The 15,964-nt window shown below is 33.9% G+C and overlaps 1 protein-coding gene across 1 annotated transcript in view; it reads right to left on the bottom strand.

Annotated features, from left to right (window-relative positions):
• LOC136027361 (uncharacterized) overlaps positions 1-15,964 on the bottom strand; it is a 90,082-nt gene that overhangs the window by 30,637 nt on the left and 43,481 nt on the right. The window contains exons 6-9 of the mRNA XM_065704528.1: positions 14,873-15,032; positions 5,417-5,558; positions 3,356-3,567; positions 927-1,201 (exon numbers count right to left, since the gene is read on the bottom strand). Coding sequence (XP_065560600.1) covers positions 927-1,201; positions 3,356-3,567; positions 5,417-5,558; positions 14,873-15,032 — 789 coding nt within the window. The remainder of the gene's footprint in view (positions 1-926; positions 1,202-3,355; positions 3,568-5,416; positions 5,559-14,872; positions 15,033-15,964) is intronic.

Below are 15,964 nucleotides of genomic sequence, written 5' to 3'. Positions count from 1 at the left end.
TCACTTATCTTTAACCGAATAAAATTAAAAAAAATTGTACAGGTGGGCATATATGTCATAAAAAAGAGTGTCGAGGAGGCTTCAGACCTAAACGCCCCCTATCCTCCCTAAAAACAACGATATTTTATAATTCTTCCTGTAAATATTTACTATTTCTGCATCATATTCTTACTTTTGTATTATCTGTATTTCTGACCCTTCTCAACCCCCCTCACCACAAAGCACATTGTTGCAGAAGCATACATTCTTTGTGTAGTTATAAATAAAGAAATAAGGAAAAAAAGGAAAAGAAGGAAAAATATGTACAAATTTTTGCATTGATTGTTTGCATAACTTTTTTATGCAAAACTCTGGATTTTTGGATGAAATCATTTGCATAAATTTAATGTTATAATTCATAAATTAATAAAAGATTTGGCAGCTCCAATGTAATATTTTTATTTCTAATAATAATTTATTGGCCTCACACATATCAGAACCAACTCTGGATTATTACGTTCATTGAGTTTGCAGGCCTAACGGGTTTTACTTAGTCACCATTGGACTCCCACTGGGTTTTACCCCATCTACTTCAACTAATAAAATGGTAAAGAAGTTCAAGCATATATTGTAAGTTTCAAACTAATGTCAATGTATCCAATGTGTGTTTGATTTCTAAATGGTATGATGATACAGTAGGTTACATATTTTTGTTTTTCAGATATATTTTTTTATTTTTCAGTTTTCACTGATATTTGCCCATTAAGTTCATCTTAAGAAAAGAGCTGTCTGTTTCTACAAATCTGTTTTAAACAACAGATCCACGTTATTTGGTATGATGCTAACCTAATGTTTAAAGGAGTTATCAAAAATGCATTACGCTACCATTCTTTCCCTTTTGCAGACGCCCCTATAAAAATCGCTGTAGAACGAAAAAAAAAATTTACCTCTTCGTCATAACTGGAAGAATTATTCTCATCTCCATCTCTTTCATCAAGAATTTCCATATTCAAGCTGTTCGTTTCACTTAGTTTTCTAAATGTCTTTTTCGAATTAAGCGATTTCAAGTATTCAGAAGGCTTTATCAGTCTGTTATCATTTGATAACTGGGCTGGAAATTTCGGTGGGATAAATGGGAGCACCATTTGTTTATTGATATGCAAGTAATCAATTGCTGTTGATAAGCCACTTAGTGACAATGTCCTCTTCAATGTACCTGATGCTAGAAAGGTGAAATACATGAAATATGCATGAGAAATGCAAATGCTAACTTGTGTGATAAACCCCCCCACCGCTCAAGTTATTCATTCATTGACGCATAATAGAACCGGTTTTTTCGGTAGTTTCTTTCAGTTTAGCGTCAAACAAGACAAAGAAAAGTGACAGAATAGATGAAAAAGTTATAATTTGGGCTATATATTTGCACAATAGGAGGGGGGAGGCAAAGTATTCGGACGTGTGAAGTTAAAAAACAATTCTTTCTACAAAATATGTAGAATAAATATACTTAACACATTAGGCATACACACCCGCTATACCCTACCCCCCCACCAATTTGCATATATATAGCCCAATTTTTTCTAAAGTATTACATTTTTATCTTACTTTAGTATATTTCATTAGAATTGAGCGTCAGAGGAACATATTAGAAGAATATTAGGTAGGGGGTATATCATACAAGTACCTTAAAAATTGAAAAGAAGGTCATAGAAAAAATAAGAAGGTCAAGATATCGAATGTATATAGAGGGTCAAATTTCCTTTTTTCATCAGCAGTTACCAGTGATATGGCACCACATTTTTTGACAGTAGATATATTGAAGAGTCATTTGATCTTATTTAATCGTTGGAAAATCATATTTCAGTTGCATTTCCAGATATTAAGTGAATTTAAAAACAAAAGAAGGAGAGAGAGAGAAGAGAGAGAGAGAGAGAGAGAGAGAGAGAGAGAGAGAGAGAGAGAGAGAGAGAGAGAGAGAGAGAGAGAGAGAGAGAGAGCTAGATAGATTGAGAAAGAGACAGAGAGGAAAATTGAGAAAGAGAGGGAGAAGTGAGTATTCCCGCAATGAAAAATTATAGAATTTTAAAGAAGGAATTAGATCTTGAACTGCTGAGCTTTCAGAAATTTATATAATTATATATCATATATTCAGTTTAATTCTTATTAGTTCTTTCTTATTTTCAGTTTTCAGTTGTAAAGTAAAGTGACAACCCCTAAAAGTAAAGTAAGGGTTATTCTGCGGTAGAAATACTACATGGGGGAATTATCGTGATGAGAAATTTTCCGTGCGAAAATTTTCCGCAGGAGAAACTTTCCATTGGGGGTGGGAGGATTTACAAGAAAAATTTTTCACGTGAGAAGATTATTGACATGACTTGAAAAAACGATCAGAAGTAATATAAATAAGCAGTGTTTTTTTTTTTAATGAAATTATGCTACTGAGTATTTTTCAAGCAGAATAGTCGGAATTTTTTTAGGGGGAATTAGCAGCGAGGAAGGAATTGGTAAGGGTAATTTCCCTGGAGTGGCAGTTGAAGATTTTTTGCGCAGGAGGTACTTTCCATGGAGGAATTTTTTGGATAAGGGGAAAATTTTCCATGACGAGGATTTCCCTGGATTAATTGAAAAATTACCAGAAATTAAATATAAAATTTTTTTCGAACTGAAAAAAAGAAGCAATGTATAAATTTAAAACGAGCAGAAATTTTTCCGTTATTGATAAAGGCTACCCCCGCCTCAATACCCCGCTCTTTACGCTAAGGTTTAACCGTTTGTCCACAGTCTTTATGTTAAACCAAGTCTTAACATGACTCCTAGAACACGATGATCATTTAATTAGAAGCAGAGGATTTTTTAAAAGCACTAAAAAAACCTTTAACGTAAAGAGCGGGATATTGAGGATGAGCAACCCCTTTCATATATAGAATACTTTCTGTTCGTGTTAAGTTCTAACGTTGCTCCTTACTTTCAATGGAAAAAGCTTGATTTTTATTTAATAGTAATTTAAAGCTGACGCAGGTTTCGTCTTTTTATGTATTGTGAATAGCCTGATTACCGTTTTTGTTACAAATGTCAGGTTGATTTCATGTTCTCCACTCCAAATCAATCCATGCAAACTATTGCCAGTATCTACATTTATCATCATATTAGACAATTCAGTTTGTGACGGAGCCTAACTTGCCTCTCCCTCCTCCCGCTCTCTCTTGCAAGATCATTTAGCCTGCAAAAGGATTTTCAAGAATGAGTAGTTCTAGAGGACTAAGGCTAAAGTCCTTAAAAGAATGTTCCGAAGTTATCATGCGAGAATGACAAATTTATTAGACTCTAAGAGGTGTATTTTTGTTGAAATAATACCACTTGAGAAAACATCTCTTACCGCCAGACGAGGCATAATATTTTCCAGTTGATACACTAAGACTTCTTGAATCAGCAGCATCCTCGTTACCCACCATTTCATAAGAACTGTCCTGCTTTTTGTTAAAAATGTCTTGGCTGCTCTGATCTCCCAAAAATGAAGAAGGCATCGGAGGCGGTGGAGGAAGCGTGGAAGTCAATGATGGAACAGAAGTTGTTCTTTTCAGACTTCGGCTTGAAAGGAAAACAACTTCAACTATGTTGTCTGTTTTTTTTTTGTTTTTTTTTTTTTTTTTTTTTTTTTTTTTTTTTTTTTTTTTTGTTTTTTTTTATTCAAGTCCACCATTAAATACTGATATATTATGAAGGGACAAGAATTTTATGGATAAGGCAAAAAGTAAATATAGCGTTCAAGTTTCTCTTTGTCACTAACATAATATTTTGATTTTTGTCATTCCAAAAGGAGTTTTTTAATTATTATAATAAGTTTTGAATTGGAGTTTTCTTTGTCAGTTTCGGATCTCAAGATTTCTTATCGTTTGAGAACCTTGGGATTTATCAGCAGCTGAGCGTTTCCTACACTACTTAGTTCATTTTGAGAATACCAATCAGCAAAAATGGATATTTTCAAAAGTATATCGAAAATTTACTAATTCTAGAGACCTTATCCTCCAGTTTTATTTGACAAAGTTAATGTTGAGTTAACTTTTCAAATGTTTTTTTCTTGCACGTTCATGGTTCACCAATTTTACTTTGTATAATTGGTAGCTTTCTTAAGAGGATTCAATACCTTGAAGGATCATCTAAAAACGACAGAAGACTAAAGGCTGTCACCCATTTTCTCTGAAATCACAGAAAAACCGTTTAGATTCTCGCATTTTCTGCCAAAAATAATTAAACTTATATTGTTACAAAGTGTGATTATTTTTTTTAATAGAGCAGAATTTTGTTAGGTTTAAAACACTGCGGCTCCTAAAAATTTTCTAACATTCCTGCAAGGAAAACACCAAAAATCAGCTTAAAAGAAACATCATTTGGTAAATTTTACAGCTTTGGGAGTTCCCTGTGGTGCTACCTCTCTTGATTAAAAACCTTGTCGACACAGTTTCACTGTCTTTTCAATTGAAAACTACTGAGAATTTTTGGTTTGACCATGAAATTTAATTGACAAGGAACCGTTATTATGGTGTGCTTGTACATAGAACTAACGGCTGTGAAGTGTCACATAGCTTCATATCATTTATTAGGGTGTTGGCCAATGGATTCGTTTATAGAAAGGGGGTGCCTATGGCCTCAAAAAGGCATTTAGGCCCATATTTTTAAACTTTCCATTAGGGAAACTCCCCTCTTATGGTCAAGACAATGTTTTATATAGGAAAAGTACGCCTTATTTTGGAGAGCAAATAAACGAAATGAGTTAATTTCTCTCAAAGAGTGTACTTCAAAAGTGGAATCTTAATTTAAAGAGTGGAGTTTGATTGGACGGTGCTCCACTCACCCTCAGAATCACCCAAGTATGGCATTAAAATCAACCGAAATTAAATAAAAAATAACGCAATTTTTCAAAAAAATTAATGAGTAAGAATAAAGCTTAAAACACACGGAGATCAGCCCTTCTATGAGGGAGGTCCCCACCTCGATCTCCGTCCCCCACTATTTATGAAAAATATAAAACTAATTTACTAAAAGCATTTATGAGTGCAATATTTGCATTTAATAGGTAATTACAAGTCCTTTGTTTGCCAATTGTCTTTGAAACACCTTACTGAAGATGTTACTGTTTAAAGTGAGTGCGCATCAATTACCCATTGTTGAGGGATTGGGAAAAATACTTTATATCCCATTCAGATTTCTCACCTGTTAAAGCAGTCGTTCTTAAGGTACTACGGGCAAAAAGTCAAACTTTCGCCAAAGAAGAAGAGTGGAAAGGGAGAAACCTCATTCAATACATGAAACAATTTCTGTTCCTGTAGAGTTTTAATGTCGCTCTTTACCTTCATTTTGAAAAAAAAAAATATTTTTATTGTAATTTTGAGAAAAAAAGTTATTTTTTAAACAAATATATGCTCTTAAGGTATCTTACCTATTCCGCTTTAAAGTATCATAAATTTCCTCTTTCATTTCTTCTGTAATTGGCAATGCGGCGTCCCTCGAAGAGTTCTTTGATCTACCATCAAGCGAATTCTTTTTTAACGTCCCATTTTCAGACTCGAGATTCTTAAAGCCTGGAGGAGAAAAAGCAACAAAGGTAATTAAAATCGTTCTTTAAAAAAGTTCAATATTTCTTCCCTTTTTCTCAGTTCAGGAAAGAAATGAATTCTTTTAAAGGATGTGGCATAGTAAAGGTTCTTATTCAACCCCAATAGATCAAGAGGGTGATAAAGATCTTCTCCTACTCTTGGCTGTTTCCAAAGAACCGAGGGTATGAGGTTTGAGCTTTACAACCCAGATGATGGAGAGGCTAGGTTTATCAAAATATATTAAGCAGCCAGGAAATGGGTATTTAAAAGGTGAGTAGTTTTGCTTGATCAAGAAATGTAGAGGCTCTGTAGGGTATTAAATAAAAAAACAAGTTTTTTTTTTAACTGAAAGTAAGGAGCAACATTAAAACTTAAAACAAACAGATACCATTACGTTTATGAAGGGGCTGAGCCCTCCTCAACACCTCGCTCCTCACGCTAAAGTTTTTAGTATTATTTTTTTAACTCTTTATTGTTCTAATTAAACGAACCTTTTGTTTCAGGTGTCGTTCTTAAAGGATTGGGACTAAATTCTAACTTTAGTGTGAAGAACGAGTTATGGAGGAACGGACAATTCCTCTCATATGCGTAATAATTTCTGTTCGTTTTAAGTTTTAATGTTGCTCCTTACCTTTAGTTCAATGAACTTGTTTTTCTGATAATTTTTAAAAATAATTCTAGGAAATCTGGCTCCGCCTCCACAGGCGAATCCCTCTTCCTCACTGAAATATCCATTAGAACATTCAATCTCGTTAAAAATTTACCCCGGACATACAAAGAATTTTGTATATGAATTCTGGTAAATTCCTCCATCCTGAAATTTCCCCTGAAAAGTCCACGCCCTGTAAACTACACTCCCCATGGAAAATACTCCAGCGGAAAATCCCCCCCCCCTCATCCAAAAATTTATGCATACTTTCCAAGAACAAATACTATACTTAAACAATGGGCAAATTTTATAGAGAGAGAGAAAGAGAGAGAGAGAGAGAGAGAGAGAGAGAGAGAGAGAGAGAGAGAGAGAGAGAGAGAGAGAGAGAGAGAGAGAGAGAGAGAGACTTTTATTAAAAATATCATGATTATAGAAAAGAACCAAATCAGACACTTTAGAAAGTCAAAGACTTTCAATGTACAACAATACCAACAACAATAACAAAAAAATGAAACGAAATGAGACAAAAAAGTGAGAAAAGAAAACAAAAAAGAATAAAGAAGACGAGAGAGAGAGAGACAGAAAAAGAAGAAAAATATGCTACTTAAAAAACAAGACAATAAGCCATCCCATTTAAATTATTTACTTAATCTCTTCCGAGAAGGTGGTTCTTCTGTCTACTCTTAAACTGGGTAACATTTCCTGACAACCGTATACTCGTTGGTAAAGAATTCCATATTACTGGTCCCGCAAACCAGGAACTAAAACTTGCCCCCTGAGAGCTGCAACACTCGTATACCAAATCATCCATATTTCTAGTCTCATGACTGTGGTACAAAGAATTCCTTGTAAACATTTGACGAAAAATTTAGGACAAAACTTTATAACTTAAAGACCTTTCCCCGGAAGTTCGGGGGGGGGGTCACATTATCTCAAAGGGCATATTTGTTGGGCCTTTCAACTATGGTGAACAAATGGCTACCTCAAAATTTTTTATCGGATGATTTTGGGGGAAAAGATGTGTGGAAGGAGCCTAGTTGGCCTTCAATCTTTTGGTCACTTAAAAAGGGCACTAGAATTTTAATTTCAGTTCGACCACCCCTCTCCAGATATTTAATATCAAGGTTGGCTGGGTTCATACGATAACCGCTAGGAAAAACCAAGAACAACAAAGAAATGAAAAAATAAGAAAAAACACAATCCATGATGTTTCTTTTGTCAACAAATACAGAATTCCACATTTTTGCAGATATGAGTTTGAAACCTCTGTAGTAGGGTTCTCTGATACGCTGAATTTGATAGTGTAATTTTCATTAAAATTATTTGACTTTTAAGGGCTGTTTTCCACCGGTATCAAAATCAGGCAAATTTTCTAAGGCTAGTAGCCTTTAATGGGTAACGCTAAACATATTGAAACTTATATATTTGGAATCAGCATGATAAGCCGGTTCTTTCGATATATTTATTGTTATTAAGCTTCGTTTCTTAGAGTTTCGGTTACTATTGAGCCTAGTCGCTCCTTACTTACAGTTCGTTACCACGAACTGTATGATGTAAGCTTGTAAGGGCTATTTCTATTTTTATTGGAAATAAAAATGTGGTTTGGGGTGATTCAGTTTTGTTATTTATTTCTGGCTTGATTTATAGCCCTGCCCAATGAAGTTTGTGTGATAAATAAATGTGTCCATTTATCTATGTAAGCCACAAAAGAAAAATTACTGATATCAGTGAATTAAACCTTTAAACATTTCAAGATGATTTTTTTAAGGTACTTCGTTGTGTAAATGCGTTATTTAGACCAATACCCTCAGGTCTTTGCTCTTTCTTAGATTTTAACAAATTTCTTCTTCCCAGGTTTTGCAGAGAGATCACCCACCCCAAATGGGAAGAAACTACGACTAATACTACTATCGACAACTCAATACAGCACCAAGTCACCTGAGGCTAACACAGCTGCCAACCCAAAATAGAAATAAAACTACTACTAATACTACTAACAACAACTCACGCAGCACCAAGCCACCTGAGGCTAAGACAGCTACCAGCCCAAAATAGGAAGAAACTACTGCTAACACTACTAAAAACAACTCACTACAGCACTAAGCCACATGATGCTAACACAGCTGCCAACGGTCCTCCTTAACCCCAATCAATACTTTTCTCTTCATATTCTCCCAAGAAGTTCCTGTAAATCCTTTCTTACCACATCTTCCCAATCCATTTGGGGACGACCTGCTTTTGCTTATTGCCCTAGATGCAGGTGGCCCTACATGGGAAGAAATATTTGGTCTTACAACCAGAGAACCAAACCCTAAAGAATCTAGCGTCCAAAGAATATATTTATTAGCGACGAAGAACAAACTGCCCTTCCATCAAAAACAAGAAAATATAAGTGGAACAATAGGGAAATTTTTTCTATAAGACAGTTGAATGCGAACTTTAAATAAATTGTCGAACCCTATATCCAAGGGCCGTCCTCAGTAAAACAAATGAGAAAAAAAATATAAAAGAAACTCACATTAAAATACGATCATTAAAACTTTAAAGATCAATAAAGAGTCCTAGTTGAACTTCCCTGAAGTAATGATGCTAAGACTGTTTTGAAAATATTTTAGTTTAAATGTTTTGACTGTATTTATTATAATCCCGTCGCTCTATTGGCCTCTTATAGCCTTTATTAAATCTTTATTGCCAGGAGTGGATTCAATGATTTAAAGGAAGGGATTATCAATTACTTTCACTATTATTAATTTGTGCCTTATTTATTTTATTCACTGCTCTTAATTTAAGCAGCGCTACCTCTGATTTTTCGCAGTAAAATTATTTTTGGGTAAAGCTCATAAGACACTAGCCTTTTAGGGTGGGGGGGGAGTAGTAGGGTGGCCTCAATATTACATGTGGCTCTTTCAGTTCTTTTTCAGTTTGGCTCCATTTTTAAGCGTAATTCCGGCTACTTTCGGGCTTGATTTCTTCAATCAGTATAATTTCTGCTTCTTTTAAGTTTAATGTATTATGATAGGTAACTTGAGATCGTTTTAATTATTAATATTACTCTACTTAATTTTTATTTATCTATTTAATCTGCCTGGAAACTTACAATTTCAAAGTTATGGCGAATATAAAAAAGAGACTCAAAACACTTTGTCAACTACGATAAGTATTATCAGTTAATCACTGTTCAACGTGTTAATAACTAAGATTAATGTGGTGATTAAGACTAATTACGATAATAACTAATCATATACTTATTGTTATTGCAAGGTTCAGCTTATCTTCTGCTGACTCATTATTATTTTTCAGACGCTAGGTGAGTAATTAGCTTTGGCAACTTGCACAAAATGCAACTGAGATTGCTGCTTTTGTCAATTGTTTTTTTTTTTTCGGTTCCGAGATTACACTATTTGGAGCCAAGAATGGCAGTTTTGGAGTTATGATTTTCAGTAAATAAATAAGTTAATCTGTCAAGGTATAAAATTTTACCAAATTATTTTTTTTTTACCCAAAATTGCATAAATCAAAGACGAGATTGCAAAAGCTGTGACTAAAAAAAAAAAAACAAGAAATGTTGTTTCCGAGAATGCACAAATGAAACCAAGAATGTAAGAAAAGAAGCCGAGACTTTCAGTAAAAAAATGATGAACATTAGAAAAAATAATTTCACCAATAATTAAAAAATTGAGCCCAGGGTTCTAGAACTGTCATCAAGCATTTTAAGAAATGTCACCGACAGTGCGCAACATAAAGTCGATATTACAAGAAATGTAACTGAGATTACCATTAAAATGTTCTTATACATATGTAAAAGGTGGTGAATAAAACTTCGAAAATGGAGTCAAGGATGCAGGAATTTGAGCTGAGATTACAATTCTTGTCACCCTCCTTGCCTCCAATGGGAGTTCCCAAGTTTTCTTCGTGGAATTGGCGTAAATGATTTTAATTCAAATAAAATCAAGATCTTTGCTGCAGCACTGCATAAGTAAACAATCATGTGCCTTCCATGCATCTTTAAGGTATTTTGACAAACTGTTTTTCAGAAAAATTGTCAATAGACGCTGTATCACAAATAATAACTAGTCTTCGGATTTAGCAGAATAGTAAGTTGTAATTACTGAAACAAATTTTGGATAATTTCATAAAAGAGCAAGAAGACACTTAAAATGATATATCAAAATAAATAGAACACCATTCAAACCAATATTGTCAGAAACCCTAATTTTTTTTTTTTTTTTTTTTTTTTTTTTGCTATTCCAGTTCATTACAAAGCTATTCCTTTTCATTACAAAACCAGCTAAAACAAATTGAGTCACAATCATTCCTTACATTTGTATAATGAAAAAAAAAATAAAGCTTTACTGGAAACTGAGCTTTTAGAGAATTAATTTTCCTTTTTATTCCTCATATATTCCACATACGTACTTTTCACAACTTGTGTGCGTACATTGTTATTCAATTTAATTTAACATACTCCTCAATTAATTTAACATGCTGCCTTTTTGACAATCTGGTTGAACATAATGTGTTTTAATTTATATTTAAATCCCACTCAACATATCTTAAAAGTTTAACTTAATTTATAAGTAGTTCCTGAGATATTGCAGACACTCCATTTTGACAAACAAACTAGATGTAGATGATGTCCTTTCTGAATTTAGTCCTTTTGTCCTTTCTGAACTCTCTCTGAATTTAGTTCGATATCCCCCTCAAAATTCCGTGAAATTTGCCCCCTTAATACACTTAACCCTTTAGGGGATCCAGGGTAAAACATACTCCCCTTCCCAATAATAAAGCCTATATGTAAACAATGGGCAACTTGCATAATTTGCAGCCCTCCCTCCCTCGGGCTGTGGGAGAGGGGGGGGGTCATATTATCGCCAGAGGAAAATATTGAACATTTTGACTATTTTAATAAAATGCCTATCTCATAACTTTGACTAAATGTCTCTGGAAGGAGGGTAGGGAAACTAAGAGGGAGTGGAATGGGGATTTTTGGCCCTCCAAATACTTCTGACTTTTTAAAGGACACTAGAATTTCTTAATTTCTAATTGAATGGTCCCTCCCCACAGTCTTTACGACTGCTCTTTCAATACAAAGTGTCCTGTGGGGAAAAAATAATACATTGAAGCCAAATCACTCTTTTCGTAGATAGTGGTACTGTGTTCAAGGTGGGTTTTACGTTTCCAGTAAAGCATTAGTTTTTCAGAATTTTATAAATCTAGGGAAAATTCATAAATCAAACTATTAGAGTTGCATGAACTGTGAAGTAATTATTTTTTTCGTTTAAGTTTAAACTTGGCAATTTACTTCCATCCATAAATACATTATTTTTTTTATAATTAATTTCAGATACAGGCAGACAATTATGCATATACGAAAGATCACAAGGATAGAAAGCTCACTCAGAGATTGAATGAGTCGTTATCTTGTATTTTTCATTTTGTTCTTTTCTTCGGGATCTCTGATTATATGCACCTGAACAACTTAGTCAAAAAGAAGGTAAAACCAGCAGCGGGGAAAGAAGACTTCCAGAAGAAGTTTACGATTGTCTTTCTAAAGTAAAATACAGAAAGCAGAAAATTAAACAAATAAAATATTTAATAAATTCCACAGAAAGTTTTCTGAAGGCTACAAATAGAGAAACAATTTACTTTTTGAGCAATCCCAGCGGCATTTCTAAGAAACAAGAAAATGTAATAAATGAATGTATAATCAAACAGTTCTTGGTGAATTATTATAAGGAACGATTCGGCTCAATAGTAACCTAAACTAAAAAAAAAAAACTGAAATTTTTATCAATAGGTACGCCAAAAGATTTGGCTTATTATGCTTATTCCAAATATATAAGGATCGTTAGTTATAGTCTTACCCATCAAACACTATGAGCCTAAGAAATTTTTTCTGATTTTCGAAAAAGGGGGAAAGACTCCCTAAGTGTCATGGAATCCTAATGAAAATTGCACCATCAGATTCAGCGTATCCGAGAACCCTTATTTAGAAAGTTTCAAACTCCCATCTGCAAAAGTGTGGAATCTTCTGTTTTTCACCAGAAGAAAGATTACGGATGGGTTTTTATTTGTTTTTTGTTTGTTTTTTCCAGGGGTGATCAAATCAAACCAATAACCCTAGAATATCAGGAAAGGACTCAATCAAACAGAAATTAAAATTCCTAGTGCACATTTAAGTGACCAAAAAGATTGGATGGCAGCTGCCCCCCCTCCAAACCCCACCCCTCGTTTCCGCAGAGTTGTCCAATTTTTAAGATAAATAAGAATTTTATTTTTAAGAATTTTAGAATAGCCATCTTGTTCAACATAGTTGAAACGGGAAGAAGTTTTTGTGGAGCTGGAAATATCCGAGGGGAGAACTTTCCAAGGGAAAATTTTACACTGGGGGACTCTGTCAGAACTCCTATAAGAAACTCTTTTTATTTGTCGTACTTTGCGGACTCAATTTTACATGTGGATGCGTTAAGGGGAATAGTCCGGGGGGAAATTTCTACCGGGTTGGAATTATCTGGGTAATCTTTAATAGAGGAGGGTGATTTTTCATGGGATAAATTCTCAACGGGGGAGTTCTCCACAGGATATTTTTTCCAGCGGGAATTCTCTGCGGGAGCAAATTTCTACAGGGTGCAGGGGAGCGGGGTATTTACGAGAAAACCTTTCCACGGAGGAGGGGATTTCCGGTGCGATTTTTAACAACAAACAGAGATTAATGTCTTTTCAAATGAAAGTGCGCAAACAAAATTTCACCAGTCCGCAAGAAATTTTCCGAGGGGAATTTACAGCTAGAATGGAATTGTCTGGGGTAAATCCTATGGCGGGGGTGGTATTTTAAGGGGGAGAACTTTCCATGGAGGGATTTCCCGTGAGGGGAAGAAATTTCTCATCGAGGGAGCGATGAATTTTTCCTCCTTTATTTAAAAACGATCAGAAGTTAAACAAAGAAAACAGGTTTCTTCAACTGAAGGTAAGGAGCAGCATCAAAACTTCAAACCCCCCACATTCATGTGAATGAGAAATATTCCAATATATGTGCAAATGATGGGCTACGTAATGATTAAAAAATATCTTTGCCGAAAGACCACCCTCTCCCAATAATATTTCGACCCCTTCTACAAGAAAAAAAGTTTTCGTCCCGGTCAGATTTATCAAACTGTTGTATCAACTCTGACACTGGAAATTTCATCCAAAACATAAGAATAAATTTATTCGATTGGTCTTTTGCCTTCCCCACATTTTTGAGGAATGAGCCAAAGAGAATTGGAAAGTTATGAGTTAAATCTTCGGCAATTTAATGTAGGAAGATCTGGATTAAAACTATTAGTGTCATTTACAGTGTATTATATGGCGACTTAGGAAGAAAATTATAAATTTGATATAATTAATCTGCGACACAGTAGTTTTAAAGCTGGAAATTATCTTGTACGTGATAATTAATTAATCAAAATTTCAGTTTCTAAGAATAACTTGAAGTGAAAATCTAGTTTGCCCAAAGTAGGAAAAGAGAGTAACAAAGTAGGTTAGCTTGGGAAAATCTTAGCATATTAATTAGACTAGTTGACTTTAATCTGGTAAACCGACTGGGGACAGAGTTCTACTTCCCTTACCCCTCCCCCTCCCCATATTTTAAAGTAATCAAAGAACAAGCAATTTTAAAAAGTCGCCACACTTTAGATAGCATTGGTAATTCTTTTTTTCAACACTAATGCCAATGTTCGCTCTTATTAGGTTTTCCATGTTCTTTGTGATAAATTTCAACTCATTAAAATGAATAAAAATATGTGATTTTATCCTTAGCTGCGCAAAATCTAGTACATATGTTTCCTACTACCCATAAGATTCAATGCATAAAAATCTATATTTGTTATCATCATTAAAAGAGAGTTGACCCCTCGGCCAGTAGCTCTACTTTGTACATGAATATAGAGCTAATTCTCTGGGTATATTATTCCACCAAAGCCATTTGCTGATTCATTCAAGCTATTAATTTATTCATTTACTCAATTCATTCATTTATTCAGCAGAAATGTAAGATTAGGGGCATATCAGGCACTCAGGATGTGCATGACATTGACAAGAATACTTTTTGAAAAAAAACTGAAGACCAAAACCCTCTACAAAGGAAAAAAAATTGTAACTAATACATAATATTTTTGAGCAAACAAAATTGTATTAATCACCTTTTTTCCGCTTATCACTCTTTGGCATAACTCAGTCCAAATGTGGTACAAACCAACATTCGCCATTTATGACTGCTTACTTTAATAAGCAAATATCTAGGCATCCTTAACGGTATACAATTCGTTAGCAGCTTACTTTTTGCAATACAACCTGCAACATACTGATATCCCACTGCTTTGTCCCTATCATAGTTTTTGTTTGGGTGTGTTTTCTTTCTGTTTCTTTTTTACTTTTTTGCATTTCTGTTAACTGAAATATAGTTTTTTTTTTAGCGTTTTCGTCTTTTTTCATCGAAGTATAATCGTGGTTAGGAATTCTAAACAATAAAATGCTTCTTACCTTCCATTTTGACGAAAAGACAATGTGACCTAAAAAGTGACTTATAATATATTAAGTACTTTGGAACTAGTATGAAAAGCTTAGTTGGATTTTTGATTGTCTTTGTTATTGAGTGTTTCCAAATACTCACCCCGGGGAGCTTGAATGGAAAAGAAATCTTCTTCGTCCGATGAAGAATGAGACAGTCTGTTGTTTTCATCATTTTGAAAATCTTTTGTCTGGAATGGATTTCGGAAAAATTCCTTTTCTTCTACAGCCTCTGTGGATGGCTTTACATCTTCATTAGTTGCCTAGAAAAGGGACATTTGTTTATTTGTTCTTTTTGCATATTAGATTCTGGTTTAGAAATATCTTTGGAAATTAGTGGTAATTCTAAATGTAGGAACAAAAGTTAGAGTTTTTTGGTTTTCGGCAAAGAGCCAAATATTTAACGGTTTATCTTATGCTTAAAGAAGATTTGAGAACATTTGTTTATTTCGTTTTTATAATTTTTATTTTCTTAAAAAAATGTTTCTAGTGACAACATCTTTTGAATAAAGTAATTGTTTGACAACCTTATTGATATCTTTTGATTGAAATTACTTCGTTATTTCTACTTGAGACCCGAAATTCTTTAAAATTGCAAATACTAAATTAACATATGTGAGATTTGGCAAAGCTAAGTTAATGTTATTGAAGATATTATTTTATTATTATTTTTTTAAGCTACTACAGAAATTTTATTACTGAGCATCATTTTGAAATACATTAAAATCGGCAAAATATTACTGAGCCTGTTAGGTTTTGCACATTTAACAAATTTAAAAAAAAAGGAAAAAAAATTGACCAGGTACACAGCCACATTTCCATAACTATATACTCAAGCTTTATATCCCCTAAAAACTAGTTTCACTGGATTCCCTTGGTATCCAAAACCCATCATAGGAACTCTAGCAATAATAATATTGCTGGGTCTGTACTTGCTTTTTGACTGTCTATTTAAGCTGTGCGAAGTTTCCAGAAAATCTGAGAATTGTTAGGAAATACATTAGCCAAAGTTTGAGCAAAAGACACTTGAGTGAAAGACGGATTTAAAAAGAAGAGGTGCCGTCATTAAATGAATTCCAAACGGAATGTCTGATGGAAAGTAAAATCCACCGAAACAATATAGAGCTTAAACAATTTATTGAAAAATAATTAACATAACAGCTTTTAAAAAACTGTACTTTCATTTCAATTGTTT

Source organism: Artemia franciscana, chromosome 5 (genome assembly GCF_032884065.1).
Source record: "Artemia franciscana chromosome 5, ASM3288406v1, whole genome shotgun sequence".
Lineage (NCBI taxonomy): Eukaryota > Metazoa > Arthropoda > Branchiopoda > Anostraca > Artemiidae > Artemia > Artemia franciscana.
This window is presented reverse-complemented; position numbering and strand designations above follow the sequence as displayed.